This window comes from Apodemus sylvaticus, chromosome 7 (genome assembly GCF_947179515.1).
Source record: "Apodemus sylvaticus chromosome 7, mApoSyl1.1, whole genome shotgun sequence".
NCBI classification, from domain to species: domain Eukaryota; kingdom Metazoa; phylum Chordata; class Mammalia; order Rodentia; family Muridae; genus Apodemus; species Apodemus sylvaticus.
Window position 1 is genome coordinate 2,912,041 of NC_067478.1, and position 26,253 is coordinate 2,938,293.

General features: G+C 50.7%; 1 protein-coding gene across 1 annotated transcript in view; it reads left to right on the top strand.

Moving 5' to 3' along the window:
• Ulk4 (unc-51 like kinase 4) overlaps positions 1-26,253 on the top strand; it is a 293,992-nt gene that overhangs the window by 58,712 nt on the left and 209,027 nt on the right. Inside the window, exons 20-22 of the mRNA XM_052186951.1 lie at positions 2,606-2,767; positions 9,510-9,692; positions 22,540-22,667. Of these exons, the coding sequence (XP_052042911.1) occupies positions 2,606-2,767; positions 9,510-9,692; positions 22,540-22,667 (473 nt within the window). The remainder of the gene's footprint in view (positions 1-2,605; positions 2,768-9,509; positions 9,693-22,539; positions 22,668-26,253) is intronic.

Genomic DNA, 26,253 nt, shown 5'->3' on the forward strand with positions numbered 1-26,253 from the left:
GATAAGGACAGAATTCTCTTTAAATGCTGTCCCATGCTCATGACAACTGTATGGATTTTAGTCTCCAGTATGAGTTCTTCTGCGTAACTTGAGAGCTACACAGATCACATGTGATAAATTGAGATCTACAGAGGATCACATGGGATGAATTGAGATCTACAGAGGATCACATGGGATGAATTGAGATCTACAGTGGATCACATGGGATGAATTGAGATCTACAGAGGATCACATGGGATGAATTGAGATCTACAGAGGATCACATGGGATGAATTGAGATCTACAGAGGATCACATGGGATGAATTGAGATCTACAGAGGATCACATGGGATGAATTGAGATCTACAGTGGATCACATGAGATGAACTGAGAGTTGCAGCAGATCACATGTGTAAAGTTGGGAGCTACAACGGATCACATCTGTAAGCTTCTCTCCACTGCAGCCCTCTGAAAAGCAATAAGGTGACAGCTCTGACTGAATTATCACCGACATTTATTTAATTCATAATTTTATTAAAACACTCTTTGTTGCCTGAATAGCTGAGCCCTCTGGTTATGGAGTTTTCTATATTTATTATGTTAACTGACATTAATTTCATGTGGTCTCATGCTTATCGAGGACTGAGCATTCTGAGTCCTGCACACGCCAGCCTTTGAAGGGTCTCTGTCATGTGCGCGATCTCAGAAACGCAGTGAGGGGTGGGGGGCATGCTGCGGGCTCCCCACATTCAGCACATTGGCGTGGACTTACTCCAGTCTGGCCTCTCTGTGCTGTCCTGTGTCACTCACCCTTGTAGCTGTGACAGAATGCCCAGCTGATGGAGCCTGGGGAGGAAGAGCTGTGTTGTGCCTGGTGTGCGGGCTCACAGTCCACCAAGGCAGAGAAGGCGTGGTGGCTGCGGCTCTGCGGCTGGGGTTCCTTGATCCCCACCTCTCCGTGCCCAGGAAGTAAAGGAAGGAGAGCAGTGAGCGTTTCCTCTCTCCAGCTTTTTCTTTTCAGCTTTTTTATTCAGCCTAAGATCTCAGATCATGGGTTGGTCACCCACATTCTCAGCTGGACTTCTCTTCTTAGTTAATTGTCTCTGGAAATGTCCTCACAGACGTGCTCAAGGGTGTGTCTCCAGGGGGATTCTAAGCTCAGTTAAGCTGATAGAGAAAACTAGCTGTCATATGTACTCAGGGTTGAGTTACCCTCAAAACCTTTTCATATTTGTTGTTTTTAAAGGGTTTCTCTCCAGCATGCTCTCCCATGTGTTCACTAACATGGCAGTCCTGCATGCCTTTCTGTGTTGTCCCTGACATGGGAGTCAGCATGTTCTCCCATGTTGTCCCTGACATGGGAGTCCCAGCATGCTCTTCCATGTGGTTCCTAACCTGGGAGTGCCAACGGCAGCATGCCCCGTACTCAGTGCATTTCAGAATGTGTTTCCAGTGTGAGCTCTCTGTAGTTCTAAAGGGAACTCCAGCAGAAACACTTGCATCTGCTGCCTGCCATATTCTCTTGTGTGAATGTCTTGAGTGATTAATCCCAGCTGCAGACCTTCCCACATTTATTGGAGGGTTTTGTGCCATTGTGAGTCTATTCGTGTTTTAAGTAAGGGGTGACTACCTCCAATAAACATGTCTGCTCTCTCACTCCCACGGGGTCTGGGCTGCTTCAGTCTTCCTTTAGATTGAATGGGATGTAACCTCTCAGTGACAGAGCCCCCACAAGCACTGGACCCATGGGGACCTGGGTCTTTCTCTGTGGGCTCTGAGAGTCCTCTTGCCTTCAAGACAAGCCCCTTACCGTCCCTCCCCAGCCTTGCGCTTTCCTCTATAAAACTGTGTTCTCCTGTCTGCTAGGGAATAGTTAATGAGGGGCCAGAGCCAATGAACTTTCTACATCAGCGAGTGTTGACATTTTGTATACCATTTAAGCACTTAAAGAAGTGTTACATTCATTCACTCCCTTGTGTATGTGCGCACGTGTGGGCACATGTGCTGTGGTGTGCATTCAGGGGTCAGAGAACAATCTGTGGGAATTGGCTCTCTCCTAGGGACCAAACAGGCCTCCGGCTTTGTCAGAAAGCACCCTTTCCCGCTGAGCCATCCCTCCACCCCTCCTTAAGAACATTTATGCGTCCCGAGGGCAGTTTGCTGTGTGGATGTCTGTCTTCGCCCATGGGTGATATGGTTGCCCCTGTGGGCATGTCCTTCTCGGGCCTCTCGATCCCGTGTTTGAGCGGTTTCATGCTGCAGCTGGTTGCCATCCAGGTCACACTCAGCCTGCGCTGTGCTGGGGTTGTTCTGACAACTCTTTGTAGTTTGGAGGTTGCATCTGGTTTTTACACTGTGCTCATGGTGCTTATGCTAGTTATCTCCTGGATCATTTCCCCTTTTGATTTTATTTAAAGCAGGTGAGATTGTGCTCTGCTTCCAGTTTGGTACACAGAGGTTTTCCCTGCTCACCGGTGAGGAGACTGCTGACTCTTTGTAGCAACCCCAGAACAACCGGAACATTATCCCCAGTGGCTGTGAAAGACCACATGCACATGTGCCTCACACTAAAGAGTCTTTGCTTGGGGAATCCTTTTTGAATTCTTACTTTCTGTTCATTCTCCAGGAGGAACGTGTTGTCAATCACATGGCTGCGAAGATTATCGAGAACGTTTGTACAACCTTTTCCGCCCAGGCGCAGGGCTTCACCACTGGGGAGATCGGGCCCGTCCTGTGGCACCTCTTCAGACACTCCACCGTGGACGCCCTGCGGATAACCGCGATATCGGTGAGTCCAGTATCTCGGGAGGATGGAATCAGGAACTCAAGCACTCTGAGGAAATACTCCTGAATGAGAGTAAATTTAATGGAAAGGGTAGAGATGTTGGTGAGAGGGATATCTCAAGAGATGTACTAAAGCAGAATTCTAAAAATGGGCCTGGAAGGGTTTGGGACTTTGTGGATGCAGCGTTCCTCACTGGTTAAAACTACACGGGGCTGAGTGTGAGAGTTCATAGCAGCCAGTGCGGTCTGGAGGATGCCTGCTCATGTGACCACAGCGTGCTGGTAGAGGTCAGAGGGCAACCTGGAGGAATTGCTTCTCTCCTTCCACCCTGTGCATCCCAGCGCTCAGGTCAGGGGTCAAACCCAGGTCATCACCTTGGCGGCCGCTGCCTTAAAACCTGTGACGCCATTTCAACACCCCGTTCTCTCCTACCTGCCACTGTGGGTGGGGGGTGAGCCAGGGCCTCACATGCCAGGAAGTGTTCTACCACTGAGCAGTATCCACAGCCCCCCTTTGCCTTCAGGATGGTTGTCCTTCCTTCCTTCCTTCCTCCCTCTCTCCCTCCCTCTCTCCCTCCCTCTCTTCCTTCCTTCTTCCCTCCCTCCCTCCCTCCTTCTCTCCCTTCCTTCCTTCCTTCCTTCCTTCCTTCCTTCCTTCCTTCCTTCCTTCCTTCCTTCCTTCCTTTTTTATTAGATTAAGTTGTCCAGGCTGGTTCTGAACCCCTGTAACCCACACAGACCTTGAGTATCTGCTTCTCCTGCCTCAGCTTCCTGACTGCGGAGCTCCCAGGCCCGGGCCTCAGGCTGAGTTTATCTCCTTGTTAGTCCAGGCTTTCAGATTCTGTGCTAAAAGGTTGTGTCCCATGAGAGTGAGACGAAGCTACTCTAACATTCGGGCCTCTGCAGCTCTGGGGCTCGCTTGGTGTTGATGGGGAGCCTGCTGCTTTTCACGCGTGGTTCTTGTGACGGGGTGTAAAGGTTAATGGTGAGTGAAGAAGACATGTCATGAGTCTGTTGGACACATGGGAAGCTTCGTCCTGTTGTGTCTCTGGATCCTGGTTGTAGGGTGCCCACGCTGTGTCTCTCTCTGGATCCTGGTTGTAGGGTGCCCACGCTGTGTCTCTGGGTCCTGGTTGTAGGGTGCCCACGCTGTGTCTCTGGATCCTGGTTGTAGGGTGCCCACGCTGTGTCTCTCTCTGGATCCTGGTTGTAGGGTGCCCACGCTGTGTCTCTGGGTCCTGGTTGTAGGGTGCCCACGCTGTGTCTCTGGATCCTGGTTGTAGGGTGCCCACGCTGTGTCTCTGGATCCTGGTTGTAGGGTGCCCACGCTGTGTCTCTGGGTCCTGGTTGTAGGGTGCCCACGCTGTGTCTCTGGATCCTGGTTGTAGGGTGCCCACGCTGTGTCTCTGGATCCTGGTTGTAGGGTGCCCATGCTGTGTCTCTGGGTCCTGGTTGTAGGGTGCCCACGCTGTGTCTCTGGATCCTGGTTGTAGGGTGCCCACGCTGTGTCTCTGGATCCTGGTTGTAGGGTGCCCACGCTGTGTCTCTCTCTGGATCCTGGCTGTAGGGTGCCCACGCTGTGTCTCTCTCTGGATCCTGGTTGTAGGGTGCCCACGCTGTGTCTCTGGGTCCTGGCTGTAGGGTGCCCACGCTGTGTCTCTGGGTCCTGGCTGTAGGGTGCCCACGCTGTGTCTCTGGATCCTGGCTGTAGGGTGCCCACGCTGTGTCTCTGGGTCCTGGTTGTAGGGTGCCCACGCTGTGTCTCTCTCTGGATCCTGGTTGTAGGGTGCCCACGCTGTGTCTCTCTCTGGATCCTGGCTGTAGGGTGCCCACGCTGTGTCTCTCTCTGGATCCTGGCTGTAGGGTGCCCACGCTGTGTCTCTCAGTTCCTTCTCACTTTCACACGAAACCTCCCGTCCTCAGTCCCCACAATGCAGCTGTTCCCCAGCTGCCAAGAGGAAGACGGAGGCGTGCCAGCAGCTGCCCTGGCTCCTGCCTGCCTGTTGTGCTTTCTTCTCCTTTACACTATTTCCCCAGTGACACGGCTGAGCAGCTCCTGTTAGAGCCCTCCTGCCTCTGGGTTTTCCGGTTCCTTCTTGGGAAACTCACTCAAGTGCTTGACTCTGCACTTCCCTAGGTGTAGATGTGGTGCTTTGAATATGCTTGGCCCATGGGAAGTGGCACTGTTGGGAGGTGTGGCCTTGTTGGAGGACAGTCCCCTTCTGCTACGGGTGGATCAAAATGTAGAACTCTCAGCTCCTTCTCCAGCATTGTGTCTGCCTGGACACCACCATGTTTCCCACCATGATGATAATGGACTGAGCCTCTGAACCTGTAAGCCAGCCCCAATTAAATTTTCCTTTATAAGAGTTGTCTCTTCACAGTAATGGAAACCCTAGCTAAGACAGTGGAATTTTTTTTTTATTCTTAAATCCTTGCAGCCAGGATTTAAGGAATCTTTAATTAGCTCCATTTTCTAAAAAGCAAATGCTGACATGCTAGAAGGCCCCCAGTCTGCATGTCTACTCTTCACAAAGCCACTTCTGTGGAGAGCTACTGGGACAAAAGCTCCTTTCTAGCCGGTATTTCCTGGCCAGCACACCTGGCTTTCCCAACTGCTGAAACTGACTGGAAGCACTGTCCACCTGAGCCTGAGAACCAGCATCCTGGGAGCTGAGGCTCTTAGAGAAGCCAGTGCCAGCAGGCTTGGAGCAGTGGTTGGATGTGTCCTGCCAAGGAGTCAGCGTCCTGGCTGGGGAGGGAGAGGGAGAGAGAAAGGCTCTGAGCAGTGGCAGGTGGAGGGCATGTCCAAGCTCTCAGGTACATTCTTCTGAAACAGTTTACTCACATATAAGTAAACGACCTAAGATAGACACGTGTATACATATAACTGAAAAGGAGGGGCTGTGTCATTCACTGCACACATTTGAGCCACGGTGATCAGAGGCTCGGCATGGCCTCCCTCGCACCATAGCATTCCTCCATCACGGACGGAGTTTTGTTTGCCTTCCCCTTCCTAACCAAGGCTAAATCAAGCTGGTTTTTGTAAAAGTTGGAAATGAAGTTACCGGGAGTTGAATCCTTCCACTTCACACCAGCCCATGCTCATTCACTTCACACCATTTCCTTTGACTTCACACTGTTTCCCTTCATTTCACACCAGCTGCTGCTCATTTCACTTCACACTATTTCCCTTCACTTCACACAAGTTCCCTTCACTTCACACCTGTTGGCGCCTGTTTTCCTTTCATTTCAACAGGAGCAGCTCTAGGAGCCACTCACCCTTGGAAATGGAAAAGACTTTATTTTGCTGGGATTTCCAAGACTTTGGAAGTATTTTCAGTGTCTGAGACATCCTCCTCCCCGCTGTTCTCCCGCCCCTCACCCACAGCCCTCTTGGTGCGCATCTGCCGACTCACCTACCTTTTCCTTGGTCTCATTGTTAATCAGTCACAAGAATGAGTCAGCTGAGTGAGCTTCTGTGACAATAACTGTGAGCCATGCGTGAAAGGAGATCTCTGAGCCCCGGCCCTGGGGCTGACCATCTGTGAGTGCTTCCTGACCGCTCTGGGCCATAGCCTGTCATCTGTGAAACAGGAATGCTTGACGGTGCACTGAGCAATTTTCAGATATTCTGAGACACTGAAAAAAATGTGTGCATTCAGCAAGGTGCTTCTAGTTGAAATGGAAGACCATGCGTGAGCCCCAGTCTGTGGAGCAGAGTCAAGATTAGACATATTTTATTTAGACAGTTGATAGTGTTAAATGTTTAAGTATCTGTCAGTCTTTTTCAACATGAAGGGGCTTGGTAGTATTTATGTTACCTAAGTGAGGGTTTGTTCTGTGAAAGTTTGTGAGTTGTTAGCCCATCAATGTAATTCTTATTATTACACCTCCTAGTGCTTGAGAACAACTCTCATTCTTTTTTTATTTAAAAATTTATGTGTATGTATGTTTGCTTGTCTGGTAAGTGTATGCACTATGTGTGTTCATTGCCTGTGGAGGCCAAAAAAAAGGGTGTTTGTCTTAGTTAAGGTTTCACTACTGTGAAGAGACCCACGACCAAAGTAACTCTTAGAAAGGACAACATTTAATTGGGCTGACTTAATGGTCCAGAGGTTTAGGCCACTATTGTCAGGGCAGGAAACATGGCAGTGTCCAGGTAGACATGATGCTGGAGGAGATGAGAGTCCTACATCTTGATCCACACATGAGCATATATATTACCTCAGAGCCTTGCCTGCATGGTGGTGACACACTTCCTCTAACAAGGCCACACTTCCACCAATAAGGCCACACCTCCTAATAGTGCCACTTCCCATGGGCATATTCAAACCACCACAGTGCCGGGTCCCTGAAACTGGAGTTATAGTTATGAGCCGCCGTGTGGGTGCTGGGAATCAAACCAGAGTGTTCTGCAGGAGCAGTCGGAGCCCTAACCATTGAGACACCTATCCAGCCCCTTTGCCTTGGGCATGTTAGCAGCTGGACCTTTATCTTAAGTTTGTTGGAAATGTCTGAGTCTGTGGCTTTAAAACAAGTGTCAAAGCTGCAGGTCTGTGCTCTCTCTGTTGAGCAGAGGCGAGGACTGTGTGTGGGTGTTGAGCAGAGGTGTGGGGTGTGTGGGTGTTGAGCAGAGGCGAGGACTGTGTGTGGGTGTTGAGCAGAGGTGTGGGGTGTGTGGGTGTTGAGCAGAGGTGCGGGGTGTGTGGGTGTTGAGCAGAGGTGTGGGGTGTGTGTGGGTGTTGAGCAGAGGTGTGGGGTGTGTGGGTGTTGAGCAGAGGTGTGGGGTGTATGTGGGTGTTGAGCAGAGGCGAGGACTGTGTGTGGGTGTTGAGCAGAGGTGTGGGGCATGTGTGGGTGTTGAGCAGAGGTGTGGGGTGTGTGGGTGTTGAGCAGAGGTGTGGGGTGTGTGGGTGTTGAGCAGAGGTGTGGGGTGTATGTGGGTGTTGAGCAGAGGCGAGGACTGTGTGTGGGTGTTGAACAGAGGTGTGGGGTGTATGTGGGTATTGAGCAGAGGCGAGGACTGTGTGTGGGTGTTGAGCAGAGGTGTGGGGTGTGTGTGGGTGTTGAACAGAGGTGTGGGGTGTGTGTGGGTGTTGAGCAGAGGTATGGGGCATGTGTGGGTGTTGAGCAGAGGTGTGGGGCATGTGTGGGTGTTGAGCAGAGGTGTGGGGCATGTGTGGGTGTTGAGCAGAGGTGTGGGGCATGTGTGGGTGTTGAGCAGAGGTATGGGGCATGTGTGGGTGTTGAGCAGAGGTATGGGGCATGTGTGGGTGTTGAGCAGAGGTGTGGGGCGTGTGTGGGTGTTGAGCAGAGGTGTGGGGGTTGTGTGGGTGTTGAGCAGAGGTGTGTGGCCTGTGTGGTGTGGGAGTTGTGTGGGTGTTGAACAGAGGTGTGGGGTGTGTGTGGGTGTTGAGCAGAGGTGTGGGGCATGTGTGGGTGTTGAGCAGAGGTGTGGGGGTTGTGTGGGTGTTGAGCAGAGGTGTGGGGTGTGTGTGGGTGTTGAGCAGAGGCGTGGGGCGTGTGTGTGTGTGTGTGTGTGTGTTGAGCAGAGGTGTGGGGTGTGTGTGGGTGTTGAGCAGAGGCGTGGGGCGTGTGTGTGTGTGTTGAGCAGAGGTGTGGGGTGTGTGTGGGTGTTGAGCAGAGGTGTGGGGTGTGTGGGTGTTGAGCAGAGGTGTGGGGTGTGTGTGGGTGTTGAGCAGAGGTGTGGGGTGTGTGTGGGTGTTGAGCAGAGGTGTGGGGGTGTGGGTGTTGAGCAGAGGTATGGGGTGTGTGTGGGTGTTGAACAGAGGTGTGGGGTGTGTGGGTATTGAGCAGAGGTGTGGGGCGTGTGTGGGTGTTGGGCAGAGGTGTGAGGTGTGTGGGTGTTGAGCAGAGGCGTGGGGCATGTGTGGGTGCTGGGCAGAGGCATGGGGTGTATATGGGTGTTAGGCAGAGGCGTGGGGCATGTGTGGGTGTTGGGCAGAGGTGTGAGGTGTGTGTGGGTGTTGAGCAGAGGCGTGGGGCATGTGTGGGTGCTGGGCAGAGGCGTGGGGTGTATATGGGTGTTGGGCAGAGGCGTGGGGCGTGTGTGGGTGCTGGGCAGAGGCGTGGGGCGTGTGTGTGGGTGCTGAGCAGAGGCATGGGGCGTGTGTGGGTGTTGAGCAGAGGTGTGGGGCGTGTGTGGGGCATGTGTGGGTGCTGAGCAGAGGTGTGGGGAGTGTGTGGGTGTTGAGCAGAGGCAAGGGCTGTGTGTGGGTATTGAGCAGAGGTGTGGGGTGTGTGTGGGTATTGGGCAGAGGTGTGGGGTGTGTGTGGGTGTTGAGCAGAGGTGTGGGTGTTGTGTGGGTGTTGAGCAGAGGTGTGTGGTCTGTGTGGTGTGGGGCATGTGTGGGTGTTGAGCAGAGGTGTGTGGCCTGTGTGGTGTGGGGCATGTGTGGGTGTTGAGCAGAGGTGTGGGGGTGTGGGTGTTGAGCAGAGGTATGGGGTGTATGTGGGTGTTGAACAGAGGTGTGGGGTGTGTGGGTGTTAAGCAGAGGTATGGGGCATGTGTGGGTATTGGGCAGAGGTGTGAGGTGTGTGTGGGTGTTGAGCAGAGGCGTGGGGCGTGTGTGGGTGCTGGGCAGAGGCGTGGGGCATGTATGGGTGCTGGGCAGAGGCGTGGGGCGTGTGTGGGTGCTGGGCAGAGGCGTGGGGCGTGTGTGGGTGTTGGGGTGCCGAGTACCCTCAGAGTCTGTGAAGGATCTGTGCTCCTGCCTCCGCAGGCCCTGTGCAGGATCACACGGCAGTCTCCCACCGCCTTCCAGAATGTCATCGAGAAGGTGGGTCTCAATGCCGTCATCAGCTCCCTGGCCTCGGCCATCTGCAAAGTGCAGCAGTACATGCTCACCCTGTTCACAGCCATGCTGTCCTGTGGGATTCATCTCCAGCGGCTGATCCAAGAGAAGGTAAGGCTGTTCCTCCTACAGTGGTGCGTGCCGCATAGAATGTCAGCCCTGCAGGCCCAAGGAGGCCCTTTGACCTTTGTCAGACTCCTGCGTGTACCACAGAACATTCCCTGAAAGATGCAAGGAGCTGCCTTTGGTGACGCACCAGCACGTGGCTTCTGCCGTCGTCTTGTGATGAGGAGAATGGTGCCGCCTGTGAGGCTGTCTCCTTGCCGGCTTCCTTACTCTGTGTCTTCCCAGCTCGCCTCTTGCACCCCTGCTGCGTCAAAGCCCACATGTGACGGTCGCCTCTGCTGAGTGATCTGAACCTAATGCTTTCAGAAGCCTGGCACTGTGTGCACTTAAGAATGACCATGTTTGTGTATGGTTTATAAATAAGTTGTGTAAGTGTCACCTCAAGAGTTGCCATAGTTTGGGTCAAAGTTAGCCGTGTTTCTAGCTTTCCTGGTCGCTGGGACTTTTCCCAAGAGAACTCTCCCAGCAGCACTCTGTACACCCGCCATGGCAACAAGGCACACTTTAAAATCAGAGCCTCCACTCCATTTATCCGTCCACTCTGCCAGTAGTGGATCCGGGTGCTCTCACATACAGGGCACACGCCCTGACATTGGATCACATACAGGGCACACACCCTGACACTGGATCACATACAGGGCACATGCCCTGACACTGTCAGCAGCCTGCTCTCAAACCAGAGTTGTGCAGATCTCAGTGGAGGATCATGGAGTGCGGCCACTGAAACCCACGGCATTGGCTGTGGTCCTACTGTATCAAATACTGTCTTGTTTTTTATATTTAAAGCTAGAAATTTGTTATGTTAATAACATACTTGCATGGTATCTTAGTTTCTGTTGCTGTGATAAACCACTCCTATGAAGCAACCTCAGGAAAAGGGGCCTAGCTCACAGTCCAAGAGTACGGTCCAACATGACAGGGATCGCAAGGCTTTCGGGGCTCGAGGCAGCTGGCCACACCCACCCATAGTCAGGAAGCAGAGAGCCCTGACCACAGGCTGCTCAGCTCCTTTCTGGCCTGTACAGATCAGGATCCTAGCAAGAGCGATGGCACTACCCACAGCGGGCAGGCCCTTCCACCTCAGTAACCATAATTAGATACGCCTCCACCCCACCCTGCCCACCCCACCCCATGTTCCCAAAGGCCTGTCTCCCAGGGAATCCCAGACTTTCAAGGCAGCGCTTAAACAGCTTGATACGTGAAAGTCTGAATTCCCAGCACAGACCTTGTCTTCACTCCAGATGATGTTTCTCAGATGGCTGTGGCTGCACACGAGAATTGTTCAGTAATCTGTGAATATTTGCTATTCTGTGTTCCAAGCGATTAAATTCTACCATCATTGTACAGAAGAAGTTACCCCCATGGCTGTATGGCTTGGTCGTCTTGTGGGACTCCTAACAGCAGGAGTGGGGCTATCTCTGACTCACATGGGTAGCAGGTCAGCAGGATCCTGGTAGGGCAGTGGATGCAGGGAGGAGGAGGAGGTGTCCTCAGAAGAGTTCAGTGTCGCAGCTCTGCAGTGTTCCAGCTGTCTTAGAGGATGGTCAACAACAGCTTGTGTTGTTTATTGGGGTGAACTAGAGCCATATGAACCTTGGAAGTGCGAGGGGTTCTTCTTCGAGTGAGGTTTCGTTGGCTGAGGTTTAAGGTTCTGCAGATACCTCATTTACGTGGAGAGTCCTCCTAGAAAGTTGAACCTGTAGCTCAACTAATGTCACCAAGGATTTCCAGCCACTCCTCAGAGTGTGGGGTGGGGGCTGGGACTCCCCAGATAGGGTAGAGCAGAGGAAGCCCTGCTGGGAAAGGGAGTCCTCCATTTTGCACACAAGCTCGGGAGCTCTCCAGACACATTATCTCCAGATAATAGAGGGTGATTGTTCCTTTTAATTCACATTGGCTCTTTCTCCCACCCAAGTCTGCACCAGGCCCAGCCCTGCTTGGCTTCTGAGATCAGATGAGTAAAAGTGCTGTGGCTAAGGCAGGACTGGTCCTTTCCTTTCTTTACTACTGCATGTGTGTGACTGCGTGAGCACATGTGCCAAGGCGCACGCGAATGTGTGTGTGTGTGTGTGTGTGAGCACATGTGCCATGGTGTGTGTGTGTGTATATGTGTGTGTGTGACCATGTGAACACGTGCCATGGTGTGTGTGTATGTGTGTGTATGTGTGTGTGTGACCGTGTGAGCACAAGTACCATGGTGTGTATAAGTGACTGTGTAAGCATATGTGCCATGGTGTGTGTGTGTGTGTATGTGTGTGTGTGACCGTGTGAGCACAAGTACCATGGCGCGTGTGTATGACTGTGTAAGCACATGTGCCATGGTGTGTGTGTGTGTGTGTGTGTGTGACCGTGTGAGCACAAGTACCATGGCGTGTATGAATGACTGTGTAAGCACATGTGCCATAGTGTGTGTATGTGTGTATGTGTGTAACAGTGTGAGCACATGTGCGATAGTGTGCGTGTGACAGTGTGAGTACATGTGCCATGGTGTGTGTGTGTAGCTTTGCGTATCTGGTTCTCGCTTTCATGCAGGTTCCAGTGACTGAATGGTAGGCCTTGAGTTCCCTGGCAAATGCTGTCTCCTCTCATCATGCAGAATGCATCCTGGGTGCCCAGCTTGGGGCAGAATGCATCCTGGGTGCCCAGCTCGGGGCAGAAATGCATCCTGAGTGGACGGCTGGGGCAGAAATGCATCCTGGGTGCCCAGCTCTGGGCAGAAATGCATCCTGAGTGGACGGCTGGGGCAGAAATGCATCCTGGGTGCCCAGATCGGGGCAGAAATCATCCTGAGTGGATGGCTGGGGCAGAAATGCATCCTGGGTGCCCAGCTTGGGGTAGAATGCATCCTGGGTGCCCAGCTCCGGGTGTCACATTTGCTTGCACTGGTGCTGACTCACAGCCTCGGTGCTTTTGTCTTGAAAATTGAAACTCAATATGCAGACAACATTTTGTGTGGGGAGTCACAGGCTCTGATAACAGTTACATCTCCTACTCGTAGACTATCTGGCACCACACTGGCATGGGGAAGGAGACATTGTCTCTCTACTGCTGGTTTGGGCAGGCATCCAGGTTCCTTGTTGAGTTCTTTGATACTGAAGCTGGAGGACGAGTGAGCCCCTATGGCACTGGCAAGGGGCTTCTGTCTACCTTGCCCTCAGGCGGGCAGCTGGGCCCTGGACACTCTGCATGAGGGCTGGTGTCTGGGAATGGTGCTCTCATCACTGACAGGAGGGGATGAAGATGTGGGCTTCCTGCTCTGCCTCTCCTGGTGACAACCACAGGGCAAGGGAGAAAAGCTACCCCTGCTGCACGAGAGCAAGCTGCAGACCCCATGTGGCGTGTTCTGACAGCAACACTGGGAAGTGCCGCCCGCCAGAGAAGAGCTCCTGGTTTTCAGAGTTGTGATGGAAGCTCTAGATTTCCATGAGCCTTTATTGACGCTGCTCTGTCAGGGGATGGTGTTGGAGTGCCCTATCAGGGTCAGATGAAGTCTAGGACCCCACAGCCCCATTGCTGATAGAGCCGGGGGTGTGTTTTTCATGGTGTTTGGCTGAAACAGAGTAGTTGCTATCTAGTAGTTTTCTGTGTTGCAGACTTGACCTGTTCCTTTCACTTTGTATAGACATGCTTGCTTATTTTCTTGTGTGTATGTGCATGTATTATATGCACATTGTGTTTGGTGTGCTCACCTGTGCATGCACAGGTGGGGTATTTTGTACCAGTTTCCTGGGATTTGAAGCTTTCATCGTGGAGATAGACTAGTTCTGACTCAGAAGCTGAACAACTGACAAGTCTCAGACTAGACTTACAAGGCTCCTCTCTTCCCAAGATTATATAAGTGGTAGGGATGGCTGAGGAGAGGTAACCCTCCAGCATTTTGAGTTGCAAAGGTGGTAACTTTTCTAAGTCCACACTCAGGCTGGCTGGAACTGAGAGCCGGCACTGAGAGTAGCCAGTGTGATGGGGCATGTGTGTCTACTGGAAAGCTTCAAACGTGAACTGGTAGTTCCTGAGGCCCCACGGGCACCTGTCACCTCAAGGACGCTCATGTCATCATTCAGTTACTTCCTGCTTCACCATGTCACAAAACTAACAGTTTAGGTCTTTTAAACATGTATTTGTATGTGCGCATGCCTATACTTGCATCTAAATATGAAATTGCACACATCAGCATGCATGTAGAGGCCATCATACAACTTGCAGGAGTCCAGTCTCTACTTCTATCAGGTGGTTCCTGGGGATTGAACTCAGATCATCAGGGTTGGCTGCAGGCACCTGTGCCGTCTTGCTGGCCCTGCCAGTTCTTTATCCTGTCAGGTTCAGTTTCTTCATTGTCTTGTACATGACTTTGATAGGTTACTTGGCCTGGGATCTAGCTACTCCTCCTGCCCCAGGCCGACTTGCCTGTCCACCTACTCAGCACAGCGGCTCCTGCATCCTTTTCCATCTTCAAAGTGGATTTTTGAGCAGAGACTTCAGAGTTCTGTAGACTTTTCCCCACCTGGATTTGGCTGATTGAATCTAGCAAACACTATAAAAATACAGCATCTTTTAACATGATGTGCGTGTTTCTTGTAATATGTGCTTACAAGTTTGACTAGATCCCAGTCTGTAGTCCTGGGGGAGGGTAAGGTCCACCAGGGAATGGATTCCTCCCAGGAGAAGAGAGGCCATGGGCCACTCACCTGCCTCCTCTCTGATGTGCGGAGCTGTGGTGGCTTGGCGCGCACCGCACAGCTGGCATCCGGTTTTGCTGAGGCCTTGGCAGCTTTGGGTGGCGTTTGCCTGTGCTGGGCTCTGCTGGCACTGGAATCTTGCCATTTATCTTTATTACTTGGGCTTCCTCTGTTGGAAAGATGTCTGAGGAGTGATCTGGTGTATTTTACCAGAGCAAAGGCAGGGCAAACGCTTTGTACATTTGTTTACTGGTTTGCAGAATAGTGAGTTGGTTGCTTAACAGTCTCCAAAGACCGTTTCTTTGAATATTCTTCCTGTTCACTTTCTGATTTGGCTGTGCAAGTCAGCGTAGCACAGAACGCCTTTTTTTCTAAAGGCTTCAAGTCGTCTCCTGGGCCTTTCTGCCTTGACTCTTGTGGTCTTTGCATCTTGCTGTGTGATATGACAATAGTTTCCGGCTTGGATGTCTTGTCTCTGGATCTGGAGCCGTCTGTCTCTCTAAGGAGTCTGACAGGGGCTCTCCCTGGGCTTGGGCTGCTTATCATCTCCAGTCTTTGTGATTGACGGAGCCAGTGAACATTTATTTTAAAATATGTCACCTGCTAGTGGTGGTATTTATAGTTTTACATTTGGTGTTTTGTTTGTTTGTTTGTTTGTTTGTTTTAATTTAAGCTGGAAATCTTGGTTCCAAATATGATAGAATTTTACTGTCTTATAGTGTTTGGTCAGGATGGTAACACTAACATCATGATTTCAAGTACAATTCTTATTTTTTTTTTGTTAGTGTTTTTGTGCTTGGGACATGTAGGCATGTGCAAGCAGGATAATCAGTGTGGTTCATTCTCGTATGTGGGACTCTCTAATTCCATAGGCACTTAGGTATTTACTTGATTTGTTTTAGAATTAAAGTGTATTAAATATAGTTCAATTTGATTTCCTTTAAGGCAGGGTTTCTAGTATCCCAGGCTGGCCTTAAACTCCCAATGTATCTCAAAATGGCCTCAGTCTTCTGACTCTCCTGCTCCTCGGTGCTGGCGTTGGAGCTGTACAGTCCTGTCAGGTGTGTGTGGTGCTGGGGTGGACCTGGGCCTCATGCATGCTGGGTAAGCGCTCGAGCACCGAGCTAGAATTTTAGCCCTTAGCTTGTCTTATGATCGTTTAAAATATTAGCTCAGTATCCGGGAAAATGGCTCAGTGGGCAAATGCACGCCGTGCAAGCGTGCAGGCCTGGGTCTCCATCCCCAGCACCCACACAAAAAGCTGGGGGGGGCTCCCCATTGCTGTGAGAGCCTTGGTGGCTGTCAGACTCACTGGCTACAGGTTCATGTGACAGACATTGTCTCAAAGGCAGAGATAAAGCAGGATACCTGAAGGCTTCTGCTGGTCCTCCATGTGTGCACACAGATCTCTCTCTCTCTCTCTCTCTCTCTCTCTCTCTCTCTCTCTCTCTCTCTCTCTCAACTTGGTTGATGTGTCAGTTAAAGAAAAGAATGACCTGGAACCTGTGGAAAGCTCAGTGGTTAAAGACACCCACAGAGGCAGGAGGGACCAGCTGGCAAAAGTTGTTCTCTGACTTGTACAAATGTGCCGTGGCAACACACATACTCACACACACTCATAAACTCTCTCTCACACACACATACTCACGCACACACACTCGCGCACACGCGCACACACTCACATACACGCACTCACATACATACTCTCATACAATTCACACATTCACACTCACATATTCTCATACACACTCTTCTACATACACACTCTCTCAAACACACACACTTATGCACACACACAGTTGGTTTTTGTTTTTGTTTTTTGTCAACATATCTGAGAAGAGGGACTCTTAACTGCGAAAATGCCTCCATCGGATTGGCCTGTCGGCCTCCATCGGATTGGCCTGTCGGCAAGTCTGTGAGGTGTTTTCTTGGTTAGCGATGGCTGTGGCAGAGCCCGCTCGCTAGGGGCTGAGTGGGCCGTGGAGAGCCAGCTGGTGAGCAGCACACCCCTGTCGCCTCTGCCTCAGTTCCAGCCTCCAGGTCCCTGCTTTGAGTTCTGCCCTGCCTCTCTTTCACGGTGGTCTGTAAGATAAAGTCAACCGTTTCCTCCCATGTTGCTGTCGGTCATGGTGTTTATCACAGCAACAGGAACCCTAAGATACTTGTTCTCCTTCTTAAGCACAAAGCTCTCTGATGGATAACCTGCTTTGATCTGTTAAGAACATAAGCAAATGTGTCTGCTTGCCTGTCTGTCTGTCTGTCTGTCTGTCTGCTTATCCTCTGCATATTCATATAACTGCCATTCTCTCTCTCTCTCTCTCTCTCTCTCTCTCTCTCTCTCTCTCTCTCTCTGACTCTACTTCTCTCCCTGCCATCCACATCTGTGTGAGGAGGATGTTAATGTTACTCTCCCCACTTCTGACAAGTCAAGCACTGAGTCGTAGGGGTCCCAGAAGAACCAAACTGCCCTACTTAGGGAAATGGCCCCTGATTGGTAAGTTCCACTGGCCTGGAAGAATAGCAGTCTTTGTGCAAAGACACAGCTTTATACAGTGTGGACCCTTGCCCCTGGAAATCTCCATATCTGTGTGGCATCTATGCCTTGGGTACCCAGTGGCCCAACATCCACTTCACACAGGACTCTGTAGTGAGAACCAGACAATCCTGCCTTCCTACAAGCCCTAGATCCCTGATCTAACAGGTAGAAAAGGTGCCCAGGCTTGCATTTTGGACCACGGTTTAGTTGACACTAAAAACCAGTAGGGGCTGTGATGTTCTTTTCTACTGAGGTAAGAGGTGGCACAGGCTACCCCAAAGGTGTCATTCATATGGTTCTTGGTGGGTTGCAGGTGAGGAAGAATCTCATTCAAAAATCTGTCTAACTAAAACTTTACTAAGTTTATTAAAGTTTCAAGTTCATATTTGGAGCCATTTGTGATCCTTGTCTTTTATTTTACTTTATTTGCTGTTGACTTTGTGAAACAGTTTTTCTATGTAGTCCTGCCTGTACTGGAACTTGCTTTGCAGGCTAGGCTGTCCTGGAACTCACAGAAATCCACCTGCCTCTGCTTGCTGAGTGCTGAGATTAAAGGCTTATGGCACCACACCTAGCCAATTTTTGTTTTTAAGAAACGGATTTGAAGATGGAAATTCTCTATTGTTCCATTTCTTCTTAAATTTTATCTGAAATCCTAGTATTTACTAGATGTTAGGAACTAGTTCCTCATCAAAAACAGTGTGGATTATTACAGTAACTGACTTTGAATATCAATGCATGTTTATGGGAACACGGTGATAGGCTAGTGATGTGGCAGTCTGACCGGTAGTGACAGACAGTGTGGTCCAGTCCCGAGGGTAGCCCTTAGGGAGCCCCTGGGGAGCCTGCAGTGAGACAGCTTCCTTAGTGACAGGTGTATTTCTTTCCCTTTAAAGATTTATCTATCTTATGTGCATGAGTGTTTTGTGAGCATGTATGTCTGTGACCATGTATGTATCTGATAAACACAGAGGCCAAAGGCATCAGATCCCTGCAACTGGAATTACAGATGGTTGTGAGCAGTGTTGTGGGCGCTGGGAATTAAACCTGTGACCTCTGGGAGAGCAGCCAGTCTCTTAACCACTGAGCCATCTTGGCAGCCCCGAAGTGTTTTTCTTGCAATATCACTAAATGTACTGGTTTAGAAGTTGCTAATGAAGGATTTATGAAATGGAAACAGATTCCCATGTGTTAATCAGATGGTGAGTTTGCATCTTGCCATCACGTTCAGTCTGCAGTGACCAGCGTGCGTCCTCTCCAAGAACGCCTTGGCAGTGCTTCCTTACGGCGTGCTGTGAGGTCAGCCTGTGCTCTTGCTTTCTTCCTATCAGCAGGAAGCAAGAGTGCAAAATCACTGTGATCATCTGAGTGCCCTTGCTCATCTCAAGACTATTACCACACCAGGTAACGTGGTCAGGCTGTCCTCATTGGCTGCCGGCTGTGATGCTGGTGGAAGCATTCTTCATTGGCTGCCGGCTCTAATGCTGGGTGGAAGCATTCCTCATTGGCTGTTGGCTGTGACAGGTGGGTGGAAGCATTCCTCATTGGCTGTTGGCTGTGGCAGATGGGTGGAAGCATTCCTCATTGGCTGCCGGCTGTAATGCTGGGTGGAAGCATTCTTCATTGGCTGTTGGCTGTGACAGATGGGTGGAAGCATTCCTCATTGGCTGTTGGCTGTGACAGGTGGGTGGAAGCATTCCTCATTGGCTGTTGGCTGTGACAGGTGGTGGAAGCATTCCTCATTGGCTGTTGGCTGTGACAGATGGGTGGAAGCATTCCTCATTGGCTGTTGGCTGTGACAGGTGGTGGAAGCATTCCTCATTGGCTGCGGGCCGTGATGCTGGGTGGACGCAGCCCGGCTTTGCCCGCCCATGCTTTTCACTCATCAACTGAGCTGATTTTTATGATGTGTGTGTAAGCAAGGACAACTTGCCTTAGGGCTTGTCCACCTTACCTTTGTGCAACAGGGTTTTCCACTGGCATGAACTTTTGGAGTTAGCCAGGCTGGCCAGCCAGTGAATCTCAAGCATTCACCAGTGTCTGCCAGCCCCTGTAACGTCCTTTCTGCCTGCCCAGGGTGTGCACTGGGAAGAGGTGTGTTTGCTTTGGTTCTGTGTCGTCTAACAGATTTCCTAGTTTAGATGCGTGCTTCTCTGGTTTTATTTGTGATGCTGTTACCACTGCAAGGGCGTGCATACGAGGTCCATTTGCTTTTCAGTCTGAGGATAAATTCCTTCAGATTAGCAGCTGCATCAGAATTAAACTGCAGGATTTTGAGACGCATTTCCTGTCAGCTGTAGGCAGGACGGAGTCCTCACCTACTGTTGGCTATATTGAAGGTTGATCCCTGTGCAGCTAGCCACACCTTCATCTTTGCTGGTCCGCTTTTCATAAAGTGAATTTAGTATTTTTCCTAACTTTATATTTCTTTGACTATTAATGATGACAACGTGAGTGTCATAGTCAGCTTCCGCTGTCATGGTGACACAAACCTAGAGACCGCTGGGAAGAGGGAACCTCAACTGAGGAATTTCCACCCTCAGATTGGCCTGTAGACATGTGCGTAGGGAGTTTCTTGATTAATGATTGATGTGTGAGGACTTGGCCCACTATGGGCAGTGCCATTCCCTATCAGTTGGTCCTGGGCTGTATAGGAAGCGCAGCTGATCCTGAGGTAGCGAGCCAGCCGTAAACAGTGTTCTCTCACGGTCTCTGCTTCAGTTCCTGCCTCCAGGTTCCATGCTTGAGTTTCTGCTCTGGTTTCCCTCAGTAATGGACAGTGACCTGTAAGCCAAACAAACCCTTTCCTCCCCAAGTTGCTTTCTATCACAGTGTTTCCCAGCATAGCAGAAAGCAAACCAGTCCATTGGATGCTGTGCTTTTGAAGATGTCTGAAGTCATGCTGTGCCTATGGGATTCTGTAGAGGAGGCTGAAGGACTCCACTGTTCCGAGGGCCCAGTGTTACAGGTGTTGTTTGTTTGTTTGTTTGTTACAGACATTTGTACATCAGGAGAATTCACCTTTACCCATGTGAAGTGAGCTGCGGGTACAATATTTTCATGGTTTCATTTCCATGAACTGAGCGTCCTCTCTGCACGTACTCTTTCCCCTTCTTAAGAGATTTAAATCTGTTCTGAGATTTAAACCAGCCCCATCTCTCCTCACCTTTTCTTCCTTCCATTCTTCCCTCCCCTCCCCCATCTTGGCCTCTTTTTGTGTTTACTTCTCCAAGGTTTATTTCCAGTGGGACATGGCCGCTGCCCCCAGTGTGTCACTCCTGCCGCTCACTGTGGCTTCCTCCATCACATCCCTTGGTCCCAGTGTCACCCACGTGTCAGCTGTTTTCTCAGGGTTTTCCTTCTCCATGAAGAGACCTGTCCTGGAGTCTCTGACAAGTTCCAGTGTGGACAGGCGGCCCTCAGAGCTGGTCACAGCCAGCACCTTGCAGTCATGCAGGGAATTCCTTCACTTTTCCTGGGCACAGTGTTCTTGTCCTGCCTTATTTCTCCCTCGTGACTAAGTGGGCACAGAGAAGAGGAGCAGGTGGGCTCAGCAGCTGAGAGCACTTGCTGCTAAGAATCAGGACCCGAGTTTGATCGCAGGACCACATGGGAGAAGGAGAAAGTTGTCCTGTGTGTGTACACATAAATAAATGACTGCAACAGCAGCCATCTGACAGGACGAAGAGCCGAGGGTCACAGCTCCAGCTCCTGGGTGGCAGTGGCTGTGGGGTGCTAGAGGTGGTGGGCACCCACATATCCACAGTGGCTACGGTTTACACAGCAGGTAGGAAAGGGAAGGCCGAAGAAAGCCTGTGGTTGAAACTCAGGAGGGAAACAGCGTGCATGAACTCAGGACTTGTCTTACTTAGGGTTTTATTGCTGTAAAGAGACACCATGACCAAGGCAATGCCTCTTATAAAGGACAACATTTAGTTGGGGCTGGCTTACAGTCCATTATCATCATGGTGGGAAGCAGCAGCATCCAGACAGGCATGGGGCAGGAGGAGCCAAGAGTTCTGCATCTTGATCCACAGGCAGCCAGGAGGAGACTGTTTTCCACAGGCAGCCAGGAGGTGGCTCTCTCCCGCACTGGGCAGAGCTGAGCACTAGCAGACCTCGAAGCCCGCCTCCACACGACACACTTCCTCTAACAACAAGGCCACGCCTCCTGATAGCTCCATTCCCCCTGGGCCAAGCATATTCAGACCACCACAGGAGGGACACAGCAGGCAGAGCTCAGGAGGGGACACAGGAAGTGCAGTTGGACATGGGGGAGGGGAAGAAGAGTCAGGAGCCTTCTGAGTGTGGCTATTACAGTGACAATTGTGAGAGCAGGCTGAGTGTGTGTGTGTGTGTGTGTGTGTGCTTAGTGTAGAAGGCCAATGTGTCCTGCACCTGTTCTAGTGGGGGTCACCACTTACAGACTTCTGTGTGCCTGTTCTTAACCATGCCTGTCCAATGAAGGTCACCACTTAGGAGTGTCTGTGTGTCTGTCTTTAACCATGCTGCCAGTTTTCTGACCTGTCTAAAATGTGAGCACTATGCCCCTTTTATTCCAATTACTTAACTGAATGTCCCTTAAAAATAAACCAGGAACTTTAAAAGGAGAGACAGGCATGGATTCAGTATCCAGACTGCAGACTGGGTCCATGTCTGTGCTCACCCCAGTGATCTTCCCTATGGGAAAACATCTGGGTCACTCTTGATGCTCCCGTGCTGTGCATTGTCATTCCGACCCAGAGCTGGTGGGAGCTCGACTGTTTGGAGTGTGTGTGTGTGTGCGCGCATGTGCAAGTGTAGTTAAAATTTTCAATGCCTATTTTTAATGATGGTTCTTAAATGCTTTAACCTCCCTTGTAGCCCAGCACCCACCAGAGGTAGTGGGAAAGAAACCCAGGGGAAGTGGACTGTTTAGAAAGGTTCTTTGGAGCAACTCCCGTCTGTGTTGTTTGGAAGCTGGCAGTTCAGCTCACAGGTCATCGGGTGTGGCTCTTAGGTTCTGTTTATTAAGCCCCACAGAGCTCTGTCAGTTCAACGTAAGAACTGTCTCTATGCAGACATGTTTGCTTCTGCTGAGACTCAGACCTGCATGTTCCACTGGCCGATATCTGGTCCATCTACTTCCTGCCACACTTCCTGTCTGTAGTTGAGTACTTCCTGCCACACTTACAGTTTATACTTGAGTCCTTTTTAGTTTTCAAGTGGGCTGGATTTGAACTCAGCTCAAAAATTTGAACAAATCACTCATCATTTGAAAATGTATCTTTTTCTTTAAAAATTTAAATGTTTTTAATTAAAATATAATCACATCACTTCTTCCCTTTCCTCCTCCTAGCCCCTCCCATGTCCCTTCCCTTCAACCCCTCTCATAGCCCTCCTGCAAGATATAGGTGTAGGAGTTAGGATTCTATTTGCCCAGGAATTAAGGCCAACAATCAACAGTGGGGACAAGTGCTTTTGTCAACACACACCAGCTAATTTTAGGTTTGAGTAAGATAGCAGTTCATGTGGGTTTGGACCAAACTAAGGATGCAAACATAGCTGATGAGATTTTGTCTCCTGGCCCTGTTTGCTTACTGCAGGCTATAAGCTGACCTTTCCCACATGTCTTCCACAGGACTTTGTCTCCACAGTCATCCGTTTACTTGACAGCCCGTCCACTCCCATCAGAGCCAAGGCCTTCCTGGTGCTGCTTTACATCTTGATTCATAACCGGGATATGCTGCTGCTGAGCTGCCAAGCCAGGTAGGTGCCTCCGAGGAAATGGGCACACAGATGTGCATCACACAGATGTGCATCACACAGATGTGCATCACACAGATGTGCGCACACACAGATGTGCATCACACAGATGTGCGCACACACAGATGTGCATCACACAGGTGTGCGCACACACAGATGTGCATCACACAGATGTCACACACAGGACAAAGATAGAGGTCACTTTTGCTGTAGGATTGACCCGTCCCCTTCCCGAACCTCCGGCCCTTTCCCTTCTTATCTGCAGCTGATGACTTTGGGTTCACGCCTCTTCCTCTGGCCACTGCTGTCTGTCCTGGTCTCACATCTGTCTTGGTTGGTGATCGCTCCTTCTTACACAGTGTTTCTGGTCTCTCTGCTGTTTAAAGATACTTTCTTTAACACCCATTAAGTTTTATAAACTCTTTGGGGAGTAATTCTTGAATTCCATCCTTTGAGTAAATCTGATTTTTACCCATGACTTTTCGCGTACCTCTTCAGGCCCTTGGCCCAACTCCCTGTTGTCCTATTACTACTAAATCTCCTTTTTGTTTGACCCAGTTCTTCTTTCCCTCTGGGTTGAAGGCTTTCTATTGCAAATGCTCTCTTCTCACACCTCCTGGTGTAACTCATCCTCTCTGTACTTTTGAGAAGATCTGGTGAGGGTTTGCAGTTTCCATTTAAGACTTTAAGTTCTTTTCTTGGACTTAAGAACATTTTTAGTGGGGCGGGAGAGATGGCTCAGCGGTTATAGCACTGACTGCTCTTCCAGAGGTCCTGAGTTCAATTCCCAGCAACCACATGGTGGCTCACAACCATCTGTAATGGGATCCGATGCCTTCTTCTGGTGTCTGGAGACAGCTACAGTGTACTCATATAAATAAAATAAATAAATAAATCTTTTTAAAAAAAGAACATTTTCAGTGCTTTTAAAAAATTTTATTATTTTTTTTACTACATTTTTTTAGGGCCATGCATGCCCTAACACACATTTTGGGGTCAGAGGACAATTTTTAGGAGCCTGTTGCCTCCGTCCACCTGTGAGTCCTGAGGATGGGACCCAGTCATCGTCCACCTGTGAGTCCTGAGGATGGGACCCAGTCATCAAGTGTGGCAGCAGCCACCTCTGCTTGCTACACCAGTGCAGAAGCGTGCTTATGGCGTCTGCGCTGGCTAGCTCTTCCCAGCATGGGGCTTGTGCTGCCGCTCGCTCCTGCCCAGCTCCGTGTCGGGTGTGCCGTGATCCCGGTCTTTGGTGGGTGTGGTTGATGATATTCTGCAGGTTTTGCTTCCCAGGAGGTTTGCGTCTCTCCTCACCCTGCATTAGTAGGTTTGGGGTGCAGAGGAGGTGTTGCTGGTCACTGGACCTCCCTCGTGTGGGGATCAGGCCATTACCGTTGGGAATGGTAAATAGCTCTCAGTCAGACACTGGCTCTGCTGTGGCTGGGGAGCCTGAGGAGGCCCAGCTTTGCTGTGGGAAATGGATGGTCAGCCCGAGACTCATGGCTCCCTCCTGCCCCAGAGAACCCAGCCACGATTGTTAGCTTTGTCCTCACAGGGGGACGAGGTGCTGCCCACACCAACCAGCTGGGGCCTGGGAGTGGGTTCTACAGTGAGAGGCCAACGCTCATGGCCCACCAGAACTCTGGAGGAGGATGGAGAGGTGGTGTGGCTTCCCTTTGATCTGTCAGATGTCTTTGCACATGGGGCTGGGGAAGGCATGATTCCTGGGACTTGCTGGGACTGTTCTGGGGTGGAGGCTTTGGAAGCACTCAGGTAATAGTCAAGGGACTAAGATAATGGAGACCGTGGCGTGGCCACACTGTTGCTCACATACTCTTCCTCCTGGCCACCTCTCTCTGGGCAGCCCCCACGAGAACTCAGGAGGGGGCTGCTCCATCTTGACAGAAATGGGAATACAAATCTCTAGTGAATGTTGCCTCTGGAAATGAGTAGCTGCAGCCTTCAGTCGGAGCCAGGAGCTGCCTCTGACAGGGAAGGCGCCATCACTGTGGGTTTGGCACATTTATGTCTGGTGTCAGCCACTGTGGATGATTGAGGTTCTTCCCAGGGTGTCCTGTGGGCATTCCTGCAGCCAGTGCCGATGGCGTGGGATCCTGTGAGGGGTCCTGTGATTGGCCTTGGGGGTGTGCATTAGGTGTAGGTAAGGAGGAAGGGAAGGCCTGCTTCTGTATTCATTGTGGACATAACCTGGTAAAAGAAGAACCCACAGTGACAGCATGCATGTATTTTCATGTTTCTGTATAGTGCTCATCAAAAATAGGAACCAAATAGCTGGGCATGGTGGCGCATGCCTGTAATCCCAGCACTTGGGAGGCAGAGGCAGGCAGATTTCTGAGTTCGAGGCCAGCCTGGTCTACAGAGTGAGTTCCAGGACAGCCAGGGTTACACAGAGAAACCCTGTCTCAAAAAACCAAAAAAAAAAAAAAAAAAAAAAAAAAAAAAAAAAAGGAACCAAAGAACGACACCAAATTAGTGTCTGCAGCCGGTGGGACCGGGGGGTTACCTGTCCTGACTCAGTCACTATACTAAGCATGATGGGTTGAGTGTGATGTGACCCAATGGCTTAGGGGGGTCTGACACTCGGTCCCCAGGTATGGTGCTAGTTTGAAGGTTGTGGCAGGTGGAGCCCATGACTGGTTGCCTTGAAGTCTCATCCTTCCTCTGGTTCTGGTCCAGCTTTTGTCTGCCTGTGATGCGGGGAGAGCTGGCTGCCTGCTCCTGCCGCCCTGAACCCTGCCGAGCCTTCTCTGCTCTGTAGACAGACTCTTCTCTCTGAAACCCCGCGCTGGGAGGGGGGAGGAGCTGAGCTGTGAGTGTCTCACTTCTGTAGTTAAAACAAAGCAAAACAAACAAGAATTCAGAGGAGAACATTTGAGGGGGTGGGCGCTCAGCAGGTAAAGGCGATGGTCACCAAGCCTGATGACCTCCTGAAAGCTGTCCTGTGACCTCTACACGTGTGCTGTGGCATATGTGCCTCCATACATCCCTCCCCGATAAGCAAACAAATAAACAAAATAAATAAATAGACATATAAAAGACTAAAAGGATCATTGAGTTTTTCCCCCTAGACTTGGAATTTGACCTGGAGATGTAAGTTGTTCTCAGGGAATAGAGAGAGAGGCTCCTGCTTCCTGTGCCCTGCAGCCCGGGTGCTGAGTTATTGTGTCTACAGTAGACACCGAGCTGAATAGGAAAACACATGAGCCAGGCTATTCAGCTGCCTGTGCTGGCTGCCTGTGCAGCGGTACCCAGCCTTTCCTGGCCCTGCTGCTCTGCCCACCACAGCTGAGTCCCCAGCACATCATCCTGTTGCCTGTCAGCCACTGACAGACACCCCTGGCTCCCAGCCTGTGATAACCTTTATGGTATTTTGTGAATATCTTTCTGCTTCCTGTCCTCTCTGCCATCCCTTTGATTAGACGTCTATACTTCAGCACATTTTGTGTGATGTCAGCTCTCCCATCCATCTGCCATGAGAACTGGCCGTGCCTCCGAGCACCAGACAGGAAGGCAGCGCCAGACAGGAAGGGTGGGACAGCCCCCAAATGTATGCCCACCCACTCCTCCA